Source organism: Cavia porcellus, unplaced genomic scaffold, assembly GCF_034190915.1.
Source record: "Cavia porcellus strain 051 isolate PalLab524CR breed Dunkin Hartley unplaced genomic scaffold, mCavPor4.1 scaffold_10, whole genome shotgun sequence".
Lineage (NCBI taxonomy): Eukaryota > Metazoa > Chordata > Mammalia > Rodentia > Caviidae > Cavia > Cavia porcellus.
The window spans coordinates 72,647,434-72,671,651 of NW_026947493.1; the positions used below are offsets into that span (position 1 = coordinate 72,647,434).

General features: G+C 35.3%; 1 protein-coding gene across 5 annotated transcripts in view; it reads right to left on the reverse strand.

The window, feature by feature from the left end:
* Window positions 1-24,218, reverse strand: part of Rgs22 (regulator of G protein signaling 22) — a 107,292-nt gene that overhangs the window by 28,130 nt on the left and 54,944 nt on the right. For all 5 annotated transcript variants that reach the window (XR_010050306.1, XM_063257846.1, XM_063257845.1 and 2 more), the window contains 4 exons: window positions 6,857-7,051; window positions 4,620-4,712; window positions 2,421-2,593; window positions 1,577-1,739 (listed from right to left, as the gene is read on the reverse strand). Coding sequence is in view for 4 of the 5 variants with exons in the window: in XM_063257846.1 (XP_063113916.1) it covers window positions 1,577-1,739; window positions 2,421-2,593; window positions 4,620-4,712; window positions 6,857-7,051 (624 nt within the window). In the remaining variant the exon portion in view is untranslated. The remainder of the gene's footprint in view (window positions 1-1,576; window positions 1,740-2,420; window positions 2,594-4,619; window positions 4,713-6,856; window positions 7,052-24,218) is intronic.

A 24,218-nucleotide genomic window follows, 5' to 3' on the forward strand; every position in this document is an offset into this window, starting at 1 on the left:
AAGACAAAATCAAAACTCCTTTTTAGTCATCTTTAATAGAATTTATCAAATAATAATCTAAAAGTAATATTGCTTTTACATAACAAACTACCTTTCTAATCAAAGATTAAACTGGCAACACATAAAATGAGGACCAATATGATCAAGAACTTGATGTGACATGGACATGCTCAAGTAGAAAATCAGTAAATAAAGAAGCGGTGATAAGATGAAGTGGGCTCAGGGAGAGGCTCTGTGTGAAGCACAACCATTTGCTATGACAGCAATGGTGACTTTTAAGCCCTCAGTGTGTTGTATGTACTACAGAGGGTTCACACAGTAGCATCAGATACCATGAAACCTCACGCAATGTAGCACAAGCCAAATACAAAACAAATGCTTTCCATGTGTTTATTCATACTTGTGCTTATTGAGATACCAAACCACTTTTGCTAATGTGTCCCAGATTTGTATCTTGGGGAACTAACAGCAAAGCATTTTTTCAAAGTTGCTTAACTTTACCATTTCTTCTCCCTCTTGTTCCCAAGAGCTCTTGTTTATTCAACTCCCATCAAAGATATGGCTTACTAATCTGGTTTGCTCTACTCATGAACTGTCTCTGAATTTTTCTTTAATTTTTTTGAATTTAACATTAATATAAAATTTGTTTTATAAATGTATACCAATAGACTACATATCCTTATAAATCCCTAAAATAAAAAGAAATAATTTGATCTTTATGCAGAAGTGTAAAACTAAAAACCTTCCAACTAAATGAAGTATAATACTTAACTATTTGCATTTCAAAACATAAAAATTAAGACATACTTCATGAGATAAAAGTGTTACATGAACACTCAAGCTCATGGGTTATCTCACTCTGGTTTGTTTTTTTATCCTGTAAACTGAATGACGCTATTATTAACAAGTTGTGATTAAGGTCAAATCTACGTTCCTAGTCAATAAAAATAGAGTGTGTGTGGGGCAATAAAATTGTAAACAAAATTTTGTTTGGAAGAATAATGGCTAAAAGAAAAGACAAATTAGGCCTAATGGTTGTTAGTAACTGTTTTCTTGCTGCTTCAAAGGTGTAGGGACTTTGTCCCTCCTGTTCACCACTTTGTTCTGAGCACCTAGAACAGCGTCTGGTATATCAAGGCACTCATTTTTGTTGAATGAATGAACAACTTTTTAAGTATAATATGTGCAAAGCTGTGATTCAACCCTAAAATTTCTAAGCATTGTTTACAATACAGACTTAGATGAGTAAAAGTTACATTAGTAATTTTTTTTTGAGACAGGATCTCACTATGTAGTCCAGGCTGGCCTCAAACTTGCTGCAATTCTCCGGCTTCAGTCTCCCAAGTGCTGGGATTACAGGCATGCACCACGATGCCTGGTTGTAATTTTTTTTTATAATATGTAATACTTTAAAAACTTTAAAAACACTTATAGATACTTGTGAACACCTAAACAAGTATAATATCAAAAGTGTCTAGCATATAAATCATAACAGCAAAAAGGAAAAAAGATTTTCAGGTTATTGGCAATGATTGTTTTCACACTTCAAAATAGAAAGTAGATGTAATGTTGATACCTCATTCTGTTGATACAAAGAAGCTGGACTGTTGGGTCCAAAGAAATATTTTTTATTAAGGTATTTTTTTTTAATATATATAGATTTTGCCTCCCTTTGATTTTGATCTTTGTAATTTATTCTTCGGAATTGCTCGATGTCTATCCAGCACATAAGGTCCATGCTAAAATAAAAACAAAGAAAAGTATAGACTTCTTATTTATTTCTCTAAAGCTTACTAAACATCAAAACACCTTTGCTTTGACAGGTTCAGAAAGTGACTGCCTTCACTAGTCAGTGCAATTGATTAAATCACAGAACTGCGTAGTACAGTGTTGCCTCTGATTCTTAGCTTGACTTTAACCCTAATCTTTATTTTTCATCACTAGTGATGGACTAGTATCATCAATTTCAAATATAGGGAAATGTCCACATATGGCATCTCTATTTGATAACAGGCCAAATTTAGATAATTCTCACTACAATGAAGGGAAACAAACACAGTGAAATTTTGCTCAGTTCTAACTAGTTTCTGCTAACTCGGGAGAAAAAAATATAATCAGCACTTCAGTTTATACACACCAACAAACAGCAATCCATACAGCTTTCAGATAACTATGTTCATCAGTTTTTACCAACATAAATAAAATATATAGCACCAAATCACTAATATAGTGTATTGAATCAAAACTAACAGCCAAGGGCTGGGAATATAGCTCAGTAATACAGCACCTGCCTGGCAAATGCGAGGTCTTGAGTTCAATTTCCTGTGGGGGAAAAAAAAAAAAAACCCACAAAAACTAACAGTCTAGACAAATGATGTTTTAAGTATAGAGAAATATTTTAAAATGGTTATATTCCTTACCTTGAGGAATGTACTCCAAGAAACTGACGGAAATGTTCAAACTCCAGTTTGTTGTTAAGCAGATCATTAAAACTAAAATGCTTGTATTCTTCAGGAACATTATTCCAGTATTCTGTTTGTTTAGAGATATCAGGGAGTGATAAAAGACCAGTTCCAATTTCATCAGTGGCATCCTAATGACATAATATTTTTCAGAAAAGTTTCTTAAATGCAATAATTTATAATTTTAAATAGAGACTAAACGAAAAATCAGCTATTAAGCCATGGCTGTTTAACCATTCAGAAATGGCAGAAATGGATAAAGAATATAGGTGATTCAGACTCCAATTCAGATCAAATTTTGTCCTGTTCCTTTCCATTCCAACCCTTTATTTTCATGGATACTTAGTAAACCTTTACTATATACAAAGCAATTGTTTTTAAAGTACCAATTGCATTAATTTCTTAGTATAGAAGTTATATATCTTTTCCAAGAAAAAATAAAATTCATATATAATAGTACTGTTGAGACACAGCCACCATTAATATGTTTATATACATTCTTTGGTCTTTTTTGTATATATACATATAGTTGATTAAAAATAAAGATAGGATTATATCCCTATATACAGTTTTTAGAACCTTGTTCATTTTCTTCACAATACATAATAAACATAAAACATGCTTTCACAACACAATTTTTAAAAGTTATATTATGATACTGATAGTAATCTCCATATAAAAATTAATTTTTAGGTAATTTTAAGATCTCGGATGTTGCATGGGTAGTTTATAAGCCTTAAATGGCAAAACAGTATAGAGAAGCATATTCTTTGAAAAGCACTTCATCATATAATTTCTTATAAAGTTAATTCATCTCCTATTTGTTTTTTAAGAGTGTCTGACCAAGAGGTAAACTGCCAATATTTTTAAAAAATTAATTCTCCTTATGTAAAGTATTATGGGGAATGTTATAAAATTTATTTATTTATGTGTTTTTGAGACAGAATCTCACTAGGTAATTTAGGCTGACCTTAAACTCACAATGTAGCCCTGGTTGCCCTGAACTTCAGCAATATTCCTTCCTGCCTCAGTCTCCCGAGTGCTGGGATCACATGTGTGCACCACCACTCTTGGCTAAGTGTTATAAATTTTGGTTCCTACAGTGTAAAATATCAATCTTATAATTTTCTGGCTTTTTTATTTTTATGTATTTTTCCAAGAAAGTTGTATTTCAAGTAGAGACCTTCTATGTTAACAAAGCAACTATCATGAAAGTTATATGACAAAAATAATTACTTTTTAAAAAATCTTTATCATGCAAGAATAAAAATTTTAGGGCAGGAGACATAGCACCTGCCTGGCAAGGGTGAGATTTTCAGTTTGATTCCCAGTACAAAAAAAGTTAAAATTTTAGGTAAGTATAAGGAAGTGAAAAAAAAAAAATCAACCTAAACCTTACCATTCAGAACTATCCTTAACATTTTGGCAAATACCTCATTTGCTTATGTATATATATGTAGAAATACACATATAATTACATATATAAATACATATATAATTATACATAAATAGTATCAGACAATCTCAGTGTTATTTTCCGTATTTATATAATAATATGTTAGAAACATTTTACAGGTCAATTAACTGTCATTTTATGCAGATTCATAAAATTCATTTTACGGTTTCATTTAACAATCACATATTAGTCATACAAATTTTTTGCATATGCAAACACATAAATCAAAACACTTTTATAGTCTAGTCAATCCCTATGATCTTTTTACTGACTTTCCCAATTCTTTTCCATATATTTTATTGTTTTGTTTCTTCTGTGTAGCAAAACTCAATTTAACTCTTGTGATCTGACAACAAGGAGAAAGAAGAGCTGCCAGACATACAATAAAGTATAATATCCAGGGCTATGAAATGGCTTCATGGCTCAGGTTTTTGACTTTCACTAAGCTGAACAAGTGTCCTGATTCCTACTGCTACTTTATCTGCTTTGCTTTTCTGACTGCATTGTTAAATGCTTCGATGTAATGTGAGAATTGTCGAATGCAGTGTGCCAACCATAGAAACAGCAGGAAAATGACACTGCCTATCCCTATTTTATCAATATATGATCCTCTCAATATAAGGCTTCCTCAACACCAGTATAAAAAGTAGTAACCCTCTCCAGCATAAAAATTTGTTTTTCTAAGTAGAAAATTGTCTTACGCCAGCTTTCTTGGGAAATGATTCTTTATACAAAGCCTGTAGTTTTCTGAGGCATGTGGAGTCTAGTTGCCTACTTTCTTCCACCAGTTCCACCTAAAACAAATATAGCATAATTCATGGTGATATCAATAAAATATGTATTATGAAAGAATAGGGAACAGATGCATAATTTGCCAATATTAGTTTAAAAAACAAACAAATGTCAATAAAGAAAATTAGTTTGGAAGTGAAAACAGGAATAATAAATATTAGCTACAGCAGAGTCCCATTTGAATGCAAGCAGTAAGAAATGCAGACATTGGGGCTGGGGGTTAGCTCAGGGGTGTTAAGTGCCTGCTTGGCAAATGCGAGGCAAATGTGAGTTCAATCCAGTACCAAAGGAAAAAAAGAAATGCAGACATTTCCACATACTGATACAGGGTCCCTGGACACCTCGTGTACACTCACAGTGTAAATGTGTTGATCATATTTCTAGTTTCTATTCAACATAACATGAAGGCAGATACTACTAGCAGTAGGAACCAAATAATTCACAGGCAAACAAGAAATGACCAGGTTCCCTATTGTTATTAGTCTATAAGAAAAGGCTTTCTTGCTGCAGCAAAACAGGAGACAATCATCAAGTTAATTCTCATAAGCAGTTCTCAGTCGTCAGAACCTGTAAATCACTATTTTATATTGTTAAGAGATCATAACTGCTTTGTTTCTCTATTACAGGGAAAAAATAGTTTGGCTGACTAGCTGCTTAATAATTTTCTGTTTTTAATATCTAGTTTTGGTAGACTGCTTAAGTATCCTTTTTGGGAAATAGTCTACATTGTATAGTCATCTGGGGCTTCAGAGAAATATCTGGGCTGAATTTAAGAAAGTTTTAAAAACAAGAAAAAGAGATATTTTTTCCTCTTAGTAAAATAGTGTATAACCTGCCTTGTACACTTTCTAAGAATCATCACTAATGCCAAAACTTCTTGAGTTAGGGAAGTTAGTCATAACTTCAAAAAATTTTTTTATTATTACAGAAGATCATTTACTACATTTCTTCCATGCAATAAAAAATATATAGACATATGTATTTTAAAAGTCACTTAAGAGATTTTAAAATTTCAGATACCATACTAATTTTCTTGGTATAATACATGCATTTCTTTCTTTTTTTTTTTTTTTTGGTCTTTTTCCTTTTTATTGGTACCGGGGATTGAACTCACGACTGCCTGCTTGCAAGGCAGGTACTTAGGCCGCTGAGCTAAATCTCCAGCCCCCAATATGTGCATTTCTTTAATAAAAAAGACTCTGAGCTACTTTTTCAAAACAAAGAGAAATCACAAATGAAAATTTAATTATTTTGATCTTGCTAAATTAAGTCATACAGTTACTTCAGTCATAATCCAACAAGGTAACTTTATCTGAGATGTTTTGGTATTAGTTTTAATCACCCCAGCTACCCTTCCTGGTGGAAGACATAACTGACTAACATGTTTTGGAGTAGCTAGGAATAAAAAAAATAACCATACAAAGACAACAGAGTTCCACCTGAAATGACCTCATGCTCAGGGTACATGCACTAACTTAATGTAAAAAATATCCAAGGATGGTTTTAATTTGCAATTCAAAATAAATATTTAAAGAAATTTCCTCCACTTGTCAATAAGAATAATGAAAATATTCAAGCACCAAGGCTTAAAATGAGCTTTTTCAGAATGAAAAAAGATGTGTTGAAACTTTTATCCAATCAAGCAGTCTGACCTGATGAACATCTGGGGGTACTTTAAAATACAAGCACTGAAGTCAGAGGACTTTTCACAATACATATGAAACATTTATATTTTCCATGGGTGTAATATTTACTGTAACTCATCCAGCGTAAAATGAATGAGCTTTTTCCATTAATCAAAATTAAGACCACTGCTGAGACATGGAAAGAAAGGACAAAGCCAGTGTATTATCATGGCATATTTTGTTAGTTCACAGAAAACCAAAACTCAGACTTCTCTCTTCTGACATATTTGTACAGAGAAGTAAAAATGGCCCTTAAGTTTTTTGTTAGGTGACAATAGGGAAACTGGGAAAAAATAAATTAATAAACATTTTCCCTGCCACAGTTTTGAGTCTTTCCAAATCTTAACCCTAAATCCCTGGCCTGTGTGAGACCATGTTCAGTTCTAAGTTAACAACACTGCTTTATCATTATCTGTGTATTAAGACAGAAAGATTCACACTATTTGTCAGTGCCACAATACCTTTCTGTAAGTAACTTGGTCTGACTTTACCATCTTCATCCAGGGCTCCAGGAGGAGGAGAAGGATATATTCTTCTGCTGTGTCAAAAAGATCTTCAAATGGTGGGTGTATTTTCATATAAATTTCCCTCTTCTTTTCCTGTTGGAGTCCAATGTCAAGAGTGGCTGATGGAGCAACATATGTGGCAAAAAGATACTGAAAGGAGGGACAGAAAGGATGTCAGGAGAAAACACAACGGTTAGCAGACTCCTCGGCAAAGACATTTAAGAAGAAAGAAGAGAGAGCAAACTCAAGTGGTTTTTCTTGAAAAGATGAGTAAAAATACAACAAAGCAATATGTTTATTCAAAAGACTATTTTTCCATTTTCTATCTCATTGGTAATTAGCGATTAGTCAATTATTTTCAGATGACAAAATTACGATGTAGATTATGACTGATTCGAAAGTCATAAGCCTCCTTTTCCCCCTGATGTTCACAATGTTTTTAAAACACTCATGTTACATTCCAAAGTGATTTGAAATGTCTTTTCTTCTTTTGCATTGTCAGGCATTGAATCCAGAGCCTTGAGCATGCTAGGGAGGTGCTCTGTTTCCGAGCTATCTCCCCAGGCCAAAACTCCTTTTTAGAAACAAGAGTTGAAGATACACTAGGACTGAAACTCTGGCTCTTGGTCTTTAAACCTAGACAACTAACAGACTACACAGTTAGTTTTAAGTTCTAAGATTGCTTCTAATTATTCTTTTCTGCTATAAAATCTCTGTCTTATAGATGAGATACAGGAAGGTGATAAAGTTAAACAGGAAGATGCAGATAGAACTTCCAACAAACTTTCCACAGACTTCTATTCCATTCTACTCATTTTTCTTGACTCTCAATAATAGCTATTTATGTCCAGGAAGCAATTTAATAACATTTTATTTCTAAATTTTTATATACTAGATAGATATATAAGACTGTGAAATTTGATCTTGATCATGTTTAGACTCAATTCAAGAGATTGTGTGCATATACATGAGTATGTATGTTTGTCTGTGTATGTATCTCCAATATCAAATCATTAGTCTTATTAAAGTCAGACTCACAGCTACACCCAAGCCTCTCTCTGAATCTGCACCATTCATAGACTGCCAAGGGAGAGAACCAGGGGCCTCACCAGGAGGTGCTCCCTGCCTGGAAAGCAATGCCATGTGCCAGCTGCTGCCAGAGTGGGCATAGCCACATCCAAACCTCTCTTAGCCAGTCAGTGCCTTTCTCAGAATGTGTGGGGGCAGTGATCCAGGCCTCATCAGGAAGTGAACCCAGCTGGAAAACCATTATCATTTTCATTGTTTTGTTGGTTGTGTTTTATTCTCTTTTGATTATGTTAAATCTGATGGCAGGAGCAGCTGTTTGAAAGATAGCAAGACATATTATGGTAGCCATTTTGGCTTTACTCGTGGCTTGTTTTGAAGTCCTTTATTTCATTCATTGTTTTGGCTTTATTGTTTCTATTCTATTCTGTTCCGTTTGATTTCTACAATGTCCAAAAGTATCTGCAGCTATTTTGAAGACAACAAAAGGCATTATGGCAACTATTGTTAGTTTGTAAGGTTTTGAAGTCCTGAATCACTTTTATTGGTTTGTTTATTTGGTTTTACTGTTTTATTTTCTTTGGTTTTATTCTCTTTAAAAAAAAAAGCAAAATAAAACAAAAGAATAGACTCATTACTTAAGTTTTATTTAAAATAACCTTTAACAAGTTTTCAAGTACATATTAACAGCACAAGCATTTATTGTATTTTAGCCACTCAGTTAAGTGCTATATATTTAAAGACAAATGAATGAGAGCCTGTCCTGAAAAACCTTGTTTGGTGGTGACATGAAAATAAAAACCAATGGTTATAATACAATATGGTACATGCTATCGCAGGGCATGTTTTGCAGATATCTTCAGTGACAGCCTGTGCAATCCGTTAAGTTCATCTCTCAGTAATTTGCTCTTAAACTTTACACTAAAATATCAAATTTTCTGTAATTTTCCTAAGTCTTGTTGTTTTGCCATTATATACCTTTGCACACAGTGCATAGTCCTTCAATCTTATTTACCTTATCCCTGCTTAGCCTGCTTGATAAATCTGATTTTTAAAAAACATGGATTTTTCGTCCCCTTGGAAGCTTCCACTCTCCTCCCAAAATTGTGTGTCCCGCATCTGTCACACAATAATGCAGATACATATCATTTTCTCTTATCTGAGGCCCTTGAGGGTAAAGCCTAAGACTTACCCACCTGTTAATCTCCAATTTCTTTTGACAGAGTAGCTTCCATAAACATTTACTGAATTGTACCAAAGCTACAGAGAACTGGAATGGGAAAAGAAAAGTTCTAGAAACTTCAGAAAAAAGATAATTTTTAAATTGAACCTTAAAAAATGCTGCCAGAGCCAAAGGAAGAGTTAACTTAAAGGCAGTGATTGATACAAGTAAATAGTGTTAAGAATACACACATTCTCTTGTGAAGCTAAAGCATCAAAAGAATTGAAGGTACTAGTTAAAATGCAATTGAAATGATCCACCAGAAGAGTAGAAAGCAAATGAAGTCAGAGTCAGGGTAGTAATACAATAAATTCGACACAATACACAGTAAAGTATCAAAGAACTAGATTAAAAGAGGAAAGGCCATGAAAAAAAGTTAAAAGGGAGTACTGCACCATTTAGCATTCAATAACTATTTGCTAATGGCTGGGTACAATGTGGCACACCTATAAGCCCATCTACTAGGGAGGCTGAGGCAGAAGGATGACAAGTTCAGGGCTTCCCTGGGCAACTCAACAAGTTTCAATCAAAAAAATAAATAAAAGAACTGAAGATGTGGTTTGGTGATACAGCACCCCTGAGTGTCATCTTCAGTACCACTTAAAAGATGATAAATAGATGAATGAGAAATTAATGAAGCTGTGATCTGAAAGAGAAGTTTCAGAGTTCATGAATTTAAAGTTGAAAGAGTTGAAAATTACCAAAGATTTCAGTAAATGGTCAATTCCATAATTAACTGAAGAAAAGTAGAGAAAAAAATGAGAGTTGGGTAAGTCATTATATGTCAGTAATGTGGATATTGCAAAAGCTTCAAGATGCGAAAAGGAAGAAATTTTTAGGAGTAAAAAGAAAATTTAAGGTCTTTAGATAATATTAGTGAGACTGGTTAGAGGAGGAAAACAGCACATGGGGTAGATTTCAAAAATTTTTAAGTGATTAAAAGATAAGACTCAAATAGCAGAGAAAAGTCTTTCTTCTAGAGTATGATGAGACATGAGGGAAGAGGCATACTTCAGAAATGTGATGCACTATTTAATCAGAATTGCAAGCCACAGTTTCTGTGACTTTGAAAACTGAAAACTTCCTTCCCTAGAATTTAAGTACATAATCTGCTGGCTAGACTAGTGCACAGTGAACCATACTTTACCAAATGAGTTTATAATATTTAAAATGAAATTTGCTTCACATACACAAGGGCTGTACACAAACACACACACACTGATTATGGCAAGGCTTTTCTAACCTTGGGAGTGGGATTTAGGAGAATGACTTGCAAATTTACTAATCTAACTAGGAAATTTAGAAGCAAGATAAGATTACATCAGATTCAAATCTATCCTTAAACATTTTTTGAGTTGTTAAGTTTTCCAAAGTAAATAAATTAAACTAATTTACTTAGGTAAATTAAGGAACTTAAAATTAACAAGTTAACATTTAAAATGTCTCTTTTGGGCTGGGACTATAGCTCAGCAGCAGAAATGCTTTCTTAGCATGTGTGAGGCTCTGGGTTCAACTCCCAGCACCACAAAAAAATTAATCAGGCACCTTCTAGTTTCTCTTATTTTCATGTCAAGGACTGTCCTATATTCATATGAACATTCTTAATTTCTTCTGGCTTCTCAAGGCTCAATTTAGGAACAGCATAATCATTTCATTCATTTCTCCAGCTTCATCCTCAAGTTAAATAAATAAAAATTAAAAATTAAAACCCCAGCTGTGATCACAAAGATCGTTAAGGCTTTGCTTATTTGGAATACTCTACTTCCACCTGTCTAAGCGCTGCCGTCTTTTTCAAACTCCCAATTGCGCCTTCATGCTTCTTCATTTCAACAGACTTTATTTCCCATTTCACTGGGAAACACCATTGGCATAAATGTCCTTGCCTTTCTTCTCAAGAGCTCTGTTCTAAATCTTTTTGGTTCTCTAACCTCACAAAAGAAGACATCTTTCCAGGCCTACATGGTTCAGGTATGTTCTGACAGCACCCTGTGGAACTTGTAACACTGATCTTTTCCTTAGAGCTCTGTTCCCTTTCTTTATCTTTCCACTCCTACCATTTCCTGCATTATACCAAAGAGGGTATTGACCCTCCACTTGAAAATATTCTTCATCACTTTTGAGGTTTTCCCCTCAACCATTACCTACTTTGCTCTTCTGTAAAAATCTTCATACTCATTCCTCAGTCTGCTGCACTCTGGCAATAAAACTCATCTCCAAGATCACTAACCACATCATGACCACCAGTTCAGCAGCTTTTCTCCTTAATCTTCACCCAATTTGATTCCCTGTACGGCTCTGACCCAGCTGAGTATCCCTGCTGACTCTTCAGATTTCTCCAATACTTTCTCTGCCAATTTCCACTCCTCTACAGGCTTCTTTGCTGACTCCAGCCCTCCCTTAAAAGAAAATTCAATACAGGTCCATGTCCAAATACGTTTTCTTCTCAGTTCATATTTCCCAGCATGCCAGGCCTCTTTCACAGGACTTTTGTACCATGCACTCTAGATTCTCTTTTATCCTTCTTTCCCCTTTCTCTGAGCTATTTCACCACAAAGGACTCAGCCTCCTTGAGTCCTAAAGTCTGGCTTAAGTATTCTACCTTTGTACTCCAATGGGTCCTGTATTTTTAAGCTCTATGAAACTCTGAAGACAGACAATCGATGTATTTTGTTTATCACTCAGCATATAGTAATGTAAAATGAATGGTTGATTTTATCCATTTCCAAGACTTAATCAACTATATGTGAAATCAACTATATGTGAAAAATACTTGTGTGTATATAGCTATAGACCTGATCCTTTCTCTGAACTCAAAACCTCACCTTCTGGTTGTCTACTTGCTATAGCTTTAAGAATATTCTGTGGGCCCTGTATGATTCAATAACAAAACCCACTACCTTTCCTAACCGCCCTGTGTTTCCAGTTTTCATTAATAACACACCATTCATGGAGCAAACTTTATTCCTCACCTCTCCTTTCTCCTCAAAGGTAACTCCTAAGAGTTTAAGCTCTACAATTAAATGAAGAGAAACTAATAGGAACAAGTACAAAACTGTTTAGGAGGAAACAAGCAGCACCAGCCACATTCTAATGAGAACAAGATATGGCCCAATTCTTTGACCAAGCTAGGCTAGACCTTTCCTGACTATTATCTATGGCTTTCTGTCCAAACTGCCTGCTCTTCCAATTTGATCCCTTGTATGGCTTTGACCCAGTTGAGTATCCCTGCTGACTCTTCAGACTTCTCCATGTAGCCACAGGGGGCTGTACATATTGTTTGCAGTAAATTATTGCACCTAAACATAGGTATTTATTTGCCCTCCCACTTTATTTGGCTTCCTCAGAGCCAGTGTGTCAGAAGTGTTATTACCTAAATGAATTCTCTTCATTTAAGTATCAACTCCCTCCATGAAAAGCAGCATAACTGTTAATAGAAATGTATTTCCCCTCACATTTCTGATTCTTTACTCCTGTTATTATAAAATCACAGAACCAGAAGTGTTTGAAAGGGGCTTGACAGGTCACCCAGCCCTTGGCATCTGAAGCCTGCGCTATACACATCTCTCTTCTTCACTGAGCTGAATCTCTGCTCCTCTGCACTTCCCAGGGTGGTGGGAGCAAAAGCAGTTAAGCCAGGACAAGAAAACAGAATTCAGCTGTCAATCCTTTATTAGGCTATGTAGTAAATTTAACTGACTTGTGGCATTAAAATTTGAGTATGTTTTTCTAACAGACAAGAAGCAATATATGAGAATAACTGAGTATATATAACCCAAAGAGATACATATATAAAAAATAAAATAAAAAGCTAAACACCACCTTTAAAATTTTAAAATATTTATGAAGATGATAAAAAGTATGTTAAGTCAATGTAAACAATTTGTGATGAAACAGAAGGATCATGTGATATCTGGATAACTCAGTCTAATTATGAGTTTAAAACATTGTTTCGGTATTCAAGGTCTTTTGCTGCTTTATTGGCCACCCAGCTCTTCCTTTCTAGCCACAGAGTAAATAACAAAGTAGCTCCTGTTGGAGAGAAAATGCTCCCTTCATGTTCCAGTCAGCCACTCTGATTCACAGTGAGGCAGAGATTCCCTCACACGCAGCTGTGGCCGACTTGATTCCAATTTAAACATTACCCTATGATGCTTTAACAGCCCAGCAGGAAAGTTTTTGAGAAGGGATACAAGCATTGCCTGTCTGTGATCAGACCGCCTGGCACTGCACACAGCAAGGCTCTGAACAACCATCTCTCCTGGAGACACTCAAAGGTTATGTAATCAGGAAATGCACCCTGGGCGGCCTGCCCTGCACCTCTCTACACCTGTGCCTGTGACTCACTTTCTTGGCAACTGCATCAAATAAGGGGGGAAAAGCAAGGCCTCTTTTACAGTCCTGAAAGCCTGGGAGTTCATTTTCTTGTTTAAACTCTGAGGACTATCTGATGGCTAATAAAACTGGGAAGAAAAAAGATGTAGCATGGATGCCATGGAGACAGGACAAAGAGTTAAATATTAGAGAAAGGAAGGGACAGAGAGAGAGAGAGAGCATGGAGAGACAAATTGGAAGAACTGAAGATCAAAAATAATAAAAAGAGGGTCGAAGAGAAAAACGATGTTTTAGTAAATATTTTCCAGTTAAATTGGTAAACAATAATTTAAATTGTTTTTAATACATATTAGCTTGTTGGCATTATAGTGAAAGACTTTCTATGTTTGCCTTCTTCAAGGACATCTTGGGTGCTTTATTAATGAGAGATAATATCCTATTCATAATAACTGCATTGTACTAACAGGAAATGGGTCAAATAAATTAAAATACAACATTTGCCATACATCTGCATTGCAATTTTTTCCCTGATGCTGAGCCGAGGGCCTTTGCACAGAGCTACATCCCCAGCCCTCCATCCCTATGAAAACTTTAAATGTTGAGACCGGGTCTTGCTAAGTTGCCCAAGATGGGCTCAAACTTGCAATACTCTTGCCTCAGCCTCCCAAAATGTTTGGAAGATAGGCACACACCAACATGCCCAGCTTACAGTTTACATTTTTTCCCCAATGCTATGATATTTTGCATGCAAGACTGCAGTGTTATCAATTAACAGCTTTCAAAATCTTTCTGAAAGTATTTATTAATGAGAATTTTATGAGGTACAAGGAGATCTCAATCTCCTTTTAAATATATCACAACGCAAACAAGTGTATTTTTATCATGTTAATATTTTTATTGTGACATGAATCCCAGATAAATGTACATGAGAAATGAGAAGGATAGGCTTATTCAATGTAGTCTTGTTTTTAACAATATAAAGGCAAAAAAATTGAAATTTTTTTCACAACTGTCTGTGCAATTTGGATTTTTCTTTGCACCAGACTAAATGATGACAATCACAGGATTAAATTCCAGTCACTGTGCTGTAGGCTGTAGAATACCCAGAAGGGTTTCCTCATTGTGCCAAAGGTGAGCATAATTTTAGGAAGGAATCTCGCCCCAAGTAGGGTCCTTTGATGGACTGCAGCTTGACACTAACATGTGTCCCCAGTTTTTGTGAAGCCTTAAAAGGCCCAGTCAAGAGTAATCCCAAATGTGTAGCACATGTGTTAATTTGTTATGTTACATTTCAAATGTTAGTTATGTTAATGGAACAGTTTCACATATTTCCTTTTGATGTATTCATTTTAATGATCATGTGTATGTATCTCACTGTGACTGCCTGGTTACACTGATTGCATGATGCTTTGCTGTCACCACCAGGCCAGGACTGGAAGTAAGAAAGAGAAATATAAAACTTTGGAACTCTATGATTTAAAATACATTTTTTGTTACTCTAAGCATAAGATCTGTCAAGATCTGCATACTATGAAAACCTAATGCTAGCAGATAGGATTATCCAACAGATCATTTTATCAGGTTACTAAAATCGAGACCACTTAAAAAGCAGGTTTTAAAAAATGGTCTTACCACAAAGAAATGGTAAATGCATGAGATGATGAATATGTTAGTTACCCCAATTTGTTTATCACACAGGGTAAACATGTATCAAATCATTACATTGTACCCAGCCAAGATGTAAAGTTACTACGTTAATTGAAAATTACCTTAAACAGTAGAATTTTCAACACAGCTTGTTAAAGTAATCCAGAGATTAGAAGAAAGCATTTATTCAGCATTTTGTGCTATCAACAAGTTTGTATTTCTGTTTGTATTTAGACTAATTTCTTGACTATAGTGGTAAAAGGCAACACAAGGCCTCTATGCATCTTTCACATTCTTCTAGCAATTTTCCAAGATGCCCACCAAGGCTGTGTAGGAAATACAAAGCTGTCTGCCTTCTACTTGTGAGTAGGTAGTTCTGGGGTTCTGCCTGACGGACTGACGGCAGTATCAACGAACATCTGCTAGCCTCTGAGGGAGAAATCCCACAAAAGAGCTAACACTATTTAACACACCAAAAGACCAAGGATGAAAAATTCTTTGACTACAGAAATATACAAGTTTTTCGTAAGTCTCTTTGTCAAGTTCACAGCAAACTATGCAGAACATGGTAATTCTGGAGCAAAGGTGATGTGCCTTGTTTAGTAGGTGCAAGAAAAAGGTTCATAAACAGTCTCTAACATTTTTGGAGAAAATTGTGAAAGTGGAAGGTAAAGGTCTCCACCTCTAAGGGAATTTAAAGTAGAGAGGATCAAGGTGATCATTCTCTTGTGATCTTTCTCCAATATAAGCAACAGTATGTGAGCTTACAAGAGGCAACTCAGACATTTTCAGAAATTTTGAGGTGTTAAATTCAGACATTATCTGAAGTTATGTTACATGCCATTTTCAGGGAAGTAGATAAAATCTGAGACAACTATGCTAAGTGAAATAAGCCAGACACAGAAAATTAAAATATCACATGCTTTCTCTTATATGAGAAATATAAAATATAAATAAATGAATACAATGAATGAGAGACAGTAAGAAACATGAAGGCAGACTTTGGAAGATGGGGAAGGGAATCAGGGGCAGGTAAGCGAGAGGAAAGAATTAGCAGAAAGGTACCTAAGAGATTTAAAATGATCAAGACCCCGTTGTATACATGTACCCTTCCCCCAAATAAGTATCACTATCTTGCACTGCAAATATATACTAATAAAATGAAGTCAATATAAAAGAAAAATTACAGAAAAATCAAGATAATTAACTTCCAAAAATCACTGCTTTCTAATGAATCTGCAGTTTTACTATCTATGCCCTTCAAGTATGTGTGGTGGAAATACTGTACAAAGGTAAGACTACCGAACATCTCTCCTTAACTCTGCATTTGGTGAAAGAAATCATCCATGGCGACAATATTCACACTCAGAAGTCAGTAGTCAAATATTTACTGGAAGTAATGCCACATACCAGATGATACCAATTCACACCAGAACATGCCGATTTATAACACAGTTCACTCACATACTGTTTAACTAGCATACATTTAAAAAATATGGATACTATAAAATCCCTTTTAATTGTTAAAGTAAAGCTAAACTACAAAAAGAGGGTCATCAAGCCTTTTGTCTGTTTACATTCTGAACTGTGTTTATTTAGAAAAGAATGAAGCTACACTTCAGTCCAGTAAGTAAATTTAACTTCAGTCTGGTAAGTAATTCAAAAGAGATAAAAATTTAGTGGGAAAAACCTGTTAACTTGTCCTCATGAGAAAGTAGAAGGGACAGCCTTGAAGAAAGAAGAAATGTTAAGACAATAAGAGAAACAAAAGTGGTTCTACTGGGTCTTGATTCAGTGTCTGGACCTCAAAAATACTCAATTTCAAAAATGATCTTAAACACAACACAGCAGATGTCCACTAAACTGTAACAACAAAAAGCCATATTGCTGTACTTGATGAAAAATAGCAAAGTAATACGAGACCTTCTCAACTGGGCTCAATAACCTCACTGTTGAAATTTATATACATAAGAAGGTGAAACTGTGTTCCAAAAAGCCAAAGATGAAAAAAGTATTTATAAAAGGAATATAAGCACTCTAATATAGGATATTTTCATAAATCACAAAATATTTACTTCTGGGGGGAAAAAGTCTGTTTTCATGTTTTCATCACCATTCATAGCTCTTATGGGCACAGAACATTATTATATGAGTTCATATGAGGCAGAAAAAGAAAATAATGAGCAAGTTCAAGTAATCCAGCCTTTTTTTTTTCCTGCAAAAGGAGGAAAAAATGATGAGTTTTAATGACCTCTCCTATCCCAGTAGGAGCTCTCAAAAACATTACTGAGGAGCTATGCCGAGAGGGAATAAATTACAGATGGAGCTTTGCACAAATGGATTTTCATGTGAAGAACCTTGGGTTTTTCAATTAGGAATCTTAAAAATGGGATGTAGGGATTGCGACATCGTAATTCTGAAAGGTAAACTACTGCACAGATCAACACGAGATGGAACTGCACAAAAAAAGATAGTGTGATGACAATCAAACAGAAAAGTTCTGGCAGTTTCTCAGACCCTACTAAGAAGTCAAAGCAAAAGAACCTAAGATAATGCCAATAGGATAAAAGAATAAAACAAATTTGAATCATTTTGGATGAAATGAAAAATCATCAGGGGAAAACAGAATGTGTCAAGTGAAGCCAAAAACAAACCATAAACTCAAGGGACAAAATAGTCTATGTTTGTAAGACTGATTTGAGCCATGCTCACGGCATTTTAAGCAAAATCAATTAAATACATGATGGAATAAAATAAACAAGCACATAAAGAAGAATTTTTACTAAGCAGTCTAAGTCAACATGAGGAGCAAATAAAGATTTTATCTTATCAATTTTTGTTCATTTTTAGAAACTTTAACAGAACCAAAAATACTTTAATGTGATTATTTAACCTCTATTAACACATAATTTTCTGGAAATCAGTGAACAAAGAATAAGTCAATGAGAAAAGCATGATTGTATTAACACAATTTGTTTTTTAAAAATGCCTATTAGGGATGCTAATCTATACTAACAAAGCAAATGAGACTGGTACATAAAACCAAAACAACAGTAATAACAGCAAGAAAACCAGCCATCAGGCTGCATGTTGATGTTAACTGGCATATACCTTGGAAAGCAAGCTCACATGCCACTGTCAACCAACCCCTCTGCCCCAAACTGATTGGAGCAGTTCTCCTTCAGATGTGCTGCTGCCTTCATACAAATCTGCCAGGCCCGTGAAGCCACTCTGTATCAGACAAGTGCTCATATCTGTTCTGAATTATTACACACTGATTTCATAGTTTATATTTTAAAAAGCCTTATTTTTTAGATTTCTTGGTGACATAAGAGGCAAAAAGATTTCATTGTGGCTCTAGTGTAATTTATTAAGAGCTATTATTAAGAGCAAACTTGGGGATTATAAATATAGTATGTCTGGAAAGACAGAATCTTGATAATTATTCAATACAGGTGATGGAATATGAAAGATCATTAAAATATTTTCATATACGGTTGTTTAAAAATATTTGGTTGGCAATTATATTCAGATAAGCAATGATTAACTATAATTATATTTATAATGTGGGTGAGAATATAAGCATGCTAATGAGTTCATTCATTTATTCAACAACTACTGAAGCACCTTAGGTCATCTTCAGTTCAGTACATATAAGGCACAAAAGCAGACTGTTTTAATAGATTCACAAGCCTTGTGGGGAAAAATACTAAAGTGAAATTTTACAATAATGTTCATAAAGATATTTTAAATATTAAAGTGAAAGATTAAACAATGTGATGAAAAGATAATCATTTTATAAAGACAACTATATTACCTCTTAGGATTGTCAAGAGTTAAATTATCCATATAAAGTTATTACCAGAGAACTAAAATAGTAAACATTAAATAAATGTCATATATAATAATTATGGATCACAGAAGTTAGGTGTTGGCCTTTCTGGAAATAAGAGGAACTTTGGATCTTTCCCATTAATCCTACAGTATTCAGAATCTTCACATTTAAGTGAACAGCCAGCATGAACATCAGGAATAGGACTAGGACTAGGACTAGGACTAGGACTAGGACTAGGACTAGGACTAGAAGTGAATGGGAAACTGTAAGCCAGAAAACTGACTGGTGAGCATATTCTTTCTGAATCCACTTCACTAACACAACAAAGTGGGACACAAGACAAAAATCCTGCTGATTCTGTTCTCAGTGATTCATAGTGCTCAGGAATCCAAGCCTGACAGCTACTCGGGAGGGACACCATCTCTCTGGTAACAAAAACAAATAGTGTAACAAAGCTTGAACAATAATGGCTTAGCACTCAAGAAACAGCCTAATTCTGAAGACATTGAAATTTACCATAAAGCTATACAGAGATTCGTGATTTTCTACATTCAACCACCACCCAACTTCACTCCTAATCATGCCCTTCATCTTTCCAGAAACACAGATTGACTTCATGCTACTACTGACTAAAGAAATAATGAGCTCTGTTAGCACACCATCACCTGAGGAAAGAACACTTAGCTCATAACACTTTAAACCATCACGATCTGTAAATGTGAACAAGAGAAAAGAGTCAAACAATTAAGATTATGGATAACAATGAATGAGAAAACTAAGCTAATTATGAGGAAAAAGCTCTTTCTATGCCATCTTTCTTATGCCATAAAAAATGTCTTTCAGATGCATTTGAGGTAATACCCAAGGTTTTGGTTATCTAAATTTAGCTCAGATATAATTGGAAAATACTGTTAAAGGCAATGCAGATTTTAAGGGGAAAAGGCTGGATGGTCTTTTCAGATCTTTCTTTCTGATCCTTCTAGGATTTTCTGGAAAAGTGAGGGGGAAAAAAGCCATTTGAAGACTTTGCTAGAAGAACTTTGGGAGGGCAGGACTTTTTATGTGCTTTTCCCCCAATATGTTCTGTTATGGATTGAATGGAGAATGTCTCCCAAAGGCATCATGTGCTCATAGGCAGGGCTTTTGCTTCTGTTTTTCTTTTGAGACAGTGTCTCACTGTGTAGTCCAGGCTGGCTTTGAACTTGCAGCAATCCTCCAGTCTCAGCCTCCTGAGGGCTGTGATTACAGGTGTGCCCCATGCTTGGCCTCATAGGCCTCATGCTAAGCCTCACAGGCAGGACTTGTGGAAGGTAACTGATTGATTTATGGAGTTGGTACAGATGTCTTGCTGTCCAAGAGGCAGGATCTGGTCAGAAGAGGTGGGTCACAGGAGTGGAGACCGGAAAGAGTTTATCTCCTTTCCTAGCTGTTCCCTTCTGTCTCTGCTTCCTGGCCACCATGACATGAACAGCTTTGCTCTGCAAAGACACTCCCACCATGCTATCTCTGTTTTGGACCCAGCTGACCATGGACTGTAACTATGAACTAAAATAAGTCTCTCTTCTTAAACTTCACCTCTTTTAAGTTGTAGGTATCAAGTATTGCATCTTAGCAATGAGAAAGTGACTAAGCTCAGGTCAGGGCCTAGTATGAAGTAGCTATTCAATAAATTAAAATTCATCCAGAGATTTTAGGCTGAGGAAATATGTACTCGTAATTGCTTGTCTCACTGTTGTCCAGTTTACACCAACTGTCCATATCTGTTGTGACAGAAATAGGACCAGGAGCAAAGAATACACCGACATAGTTGGAGAATTCTCAGGCAGGACTACACTGTACTGAATATCACTTGGATCTGTACTGGGTCTAAGATCACGCAATAGGAAAGAGATTACTTGGGGTCACAGAGAATGAAATAGCAGTAAACAGTTGCTGAACAAATGCATTAATCAATTCAATTCTGCATTACTACTGCATTAAAAATTATGGCTTCCCCAAAGCACCAATGCATGATATAGGCCTAGAGATATTTATTGGTTCAGATTTTGTGTTTCCCTTTGTCTTTCATGAAATTCTGCAAACATAAAACTAACAGTACTATAAGCCATGGAGCAGGCACTCGGACTGACTTATTTGATGGAATCCAGAAAGCAACTTCTCTGTAGGAAACCATGTAAGTAGAAACAAGAGTCTCACCACAGCATACTTCAAGCCATCAAGTCACTGAGAGCAGATATCGAGAACAGGACTTCCAAATCAAGATTTTAGCTAGCTATGGCTGAAAATACTGGAAAAATTTCAAATTTGGTCTGAAGTTATTAATATGAATAAAATAGTATCTTATTTTGTTTGAGAGGTTGTCATCAAAACAAAGATTTATTTTGTGTTGCTTCACAAGGCATGAATAAGACTAAAGAAGAACAGCTTTTGGCTCAAGAGTAAGGAAAAGAAAATAGTTCCCTCTCACTCTTACAGATACTTAAAAGAGGTTGATGACAAAATCACCAATGATTATCTGCTTGTAAAGGAAGGACTTATTCCATCTTCCATTAAAATGCTATTATGTGGATTTTGTTGGTTTCAATCAGTACGGGAGCACTTCAGTAAGTGTCATTCCTTACAGGGAGCTGTTTAAGCCAAGAACATTACTTGGCATATAGTAGTTCTCAGGGAATGTTAATTAAATTATCAACTAAATATTGTGCAAGAGATTCTTTTTTTTTTCTTTTTCTTTTTTCTGGTACCGGGGATTGAACTCACGACCGCCTGCTTGCAAGGCAGGTGCTTATGCCGCTAAGCTAAATCCCCAGCCCCATGTGCAACAGATTCTTAAAAGGTTGTGCTTCAATGCAGTATATTTGCGCTTAAGTTCTATTCTGAAACTCAGAATAAGCACTAATATTGGTTAAATGAATAGCTATTGATTAAGGAGCTATGGTTCTTCCATTCTATTTTCTTCAAGTTTCTATTTTCCTTCTCTGTTATCCAGGTAACTGGTAGACCTTTGAGTAGTGACAGGAGTAATTACAATAACATTTATTTATTCCATCAAGTGCTCTGTGCTATCCTAACCAAATATTTCAACATACATTATTCTCTTCAGTCCTTATAAATGTCCTGTGAGGTAGACATGAGATCGTTACATAGTAATGGAGGCAAAGTACTACAGTGAAGTAATAAGGTTTTTGTATCTCAAGACTAAATTTTAAATTTGTCCTTTAGCTACCTAATGTTGACAAGATTAACATGTGAAAGAACTAGTTTCCTTTTATCTATTTAAAATGAAAATGAACTTATCTCATATGCTTAGTATGATTTCTATGCAAAGCAAAATACATTGGGGAAATATAGTTTTAGATTTCATGTTAAAATGGTATATTTTAATTTATTAAAAAATTCTTCCCATCCCACACTTCAGTTTGTTTATAGTTCTACAAGAACCTTGGCATATATGGGGATCTCAGTGTAGCTTTTTTACCTCATGAAGATCCGTGGCCAGCCTTCCTGTACCCGGAGGCTTTTGATTCCTCCCCCATGGTGGTCCATTATCAGCTCAGGCTTATCACACAGCTTTTCAGTACACTCCTTAACTCTGGCCCTTGGGGTTGCCCTTACTATCTCAGTCATATATTTTGAAGGGTATTTATTATTTTTTCCATTATCTCTAGAAATTTTACAGAGGGAGAATTTTCAAGTAATCTAGGCTGCTGAAATACCAGAAGAGGAAGTCTGTGGAAGAAGCAGCCATGTGCCCTCTTGTTTAATGTCTATACTCCCTGTGAGGAAAGCAAGAAAGGGATTTTCTTTTCTTTTTTTTTTATTTTTATATTTGCAGTACTGGGGATTGTACACTGAGCTACATCCCAGGCCCCTTTTGAAAATTATTAAGGTTTTGTTTTCTTTTTTACATTTTGAGACAGGGTCTTGCTAAGTCACTAAGTTGTCCAGACTGGTCTTGAACCTGTGATTCCCCTGCCTCACACCTACCACATATATGGGCTAAAAAAGCAGCTTACATGTCTTGGCCTGGACACACGTAAAAGAAAATGCATTGCCTAAGAATTTGTTATGATGAGTTTCCCTTCACATGGGTTTGGTGTTTAAGTTTATATTTATCTTATTTCATTTCTAAGATAAGAAATTAGCATTAAAAATGTACCTAGTAAAAGAAATATAGATGATAATTTCACCAAAGATTTCAATTAAAAATTATAAAACATACAAGGAAAGAATCCACCATGTCAGCAGGAATAATAAATAGCAGAATTAGTTCTTCCAAGAATCACAGAATTATTGAATACTATCGCAGCCAGATTCTAGCACTGTGGATGCAATATCTCCTGGTATCCATGCCCTTTCATGCTCTCTGCCTTAAGCATAGGCATAGTATGTGGCTTGCTTCTGCTCAACAGAATACAGCAATGGTGATGATCTGTAGGTACAAAGTGTACATGAGTACATTTCATTAATGGTAATGTCTATCTTGCTCCCACACTCTCCTCCTTGCTGTCTTATAGAACAAGCTGCCACGTTGGACGCTGCCCATGTGGCACCTAGATGAAGGTGGCCTCTGGCTCAAAGCTACCAGAAAACTTACCACCTTAGTCTGGTAGCCTGCTAGGAACTGAATGCTGCTGACAGCCATGAGACACTGACCTGCCCCAGCTGAGAAACCAGCCCAACCTTGATTAAAGCCTGGCAGAGAACCCAGAAAAGTGTACCCAGAATTCCGACCCACATGAACTGTGAAATAATGCATCTGTGTTGTTTTAAACTACATTTGTGATACTATTCTACAGGAATAAATAACACAGCTACAGACTTTAACATGTTTGGAATGATTCAAGACATAAAAGACAAGACTGGACATGGTACATGCCCATAATCCCAGCAGTGAGGAAGCCAAGGCAGGATGATCTCTGCAAGCTCAAGGCCACCCTGGCTACAAAGTGAGTTCAAGGCCAGCCTGAACTTCATAGTGAAACTATCTCAAAAAAAGTTAAAAAAAAAAATAAAGACAAAATCTAAAAAGGAGATAAAAGGAAAAAAACACCAAGAAGATACATTAAACACAAATATAACATTTAATAATAAAAACATAATTCTTAAAATGATTCAACTCAATGGTTGAAAAGTTAAAAGAAATCTGAAGAAATAATATATTAAGCAAAAAATTAACCAAAAATCAATCTACTTCAATTTACAACATACAACACAAATATTAAAAGATTGAAGAACTTGAAAGAGAAGTTAAG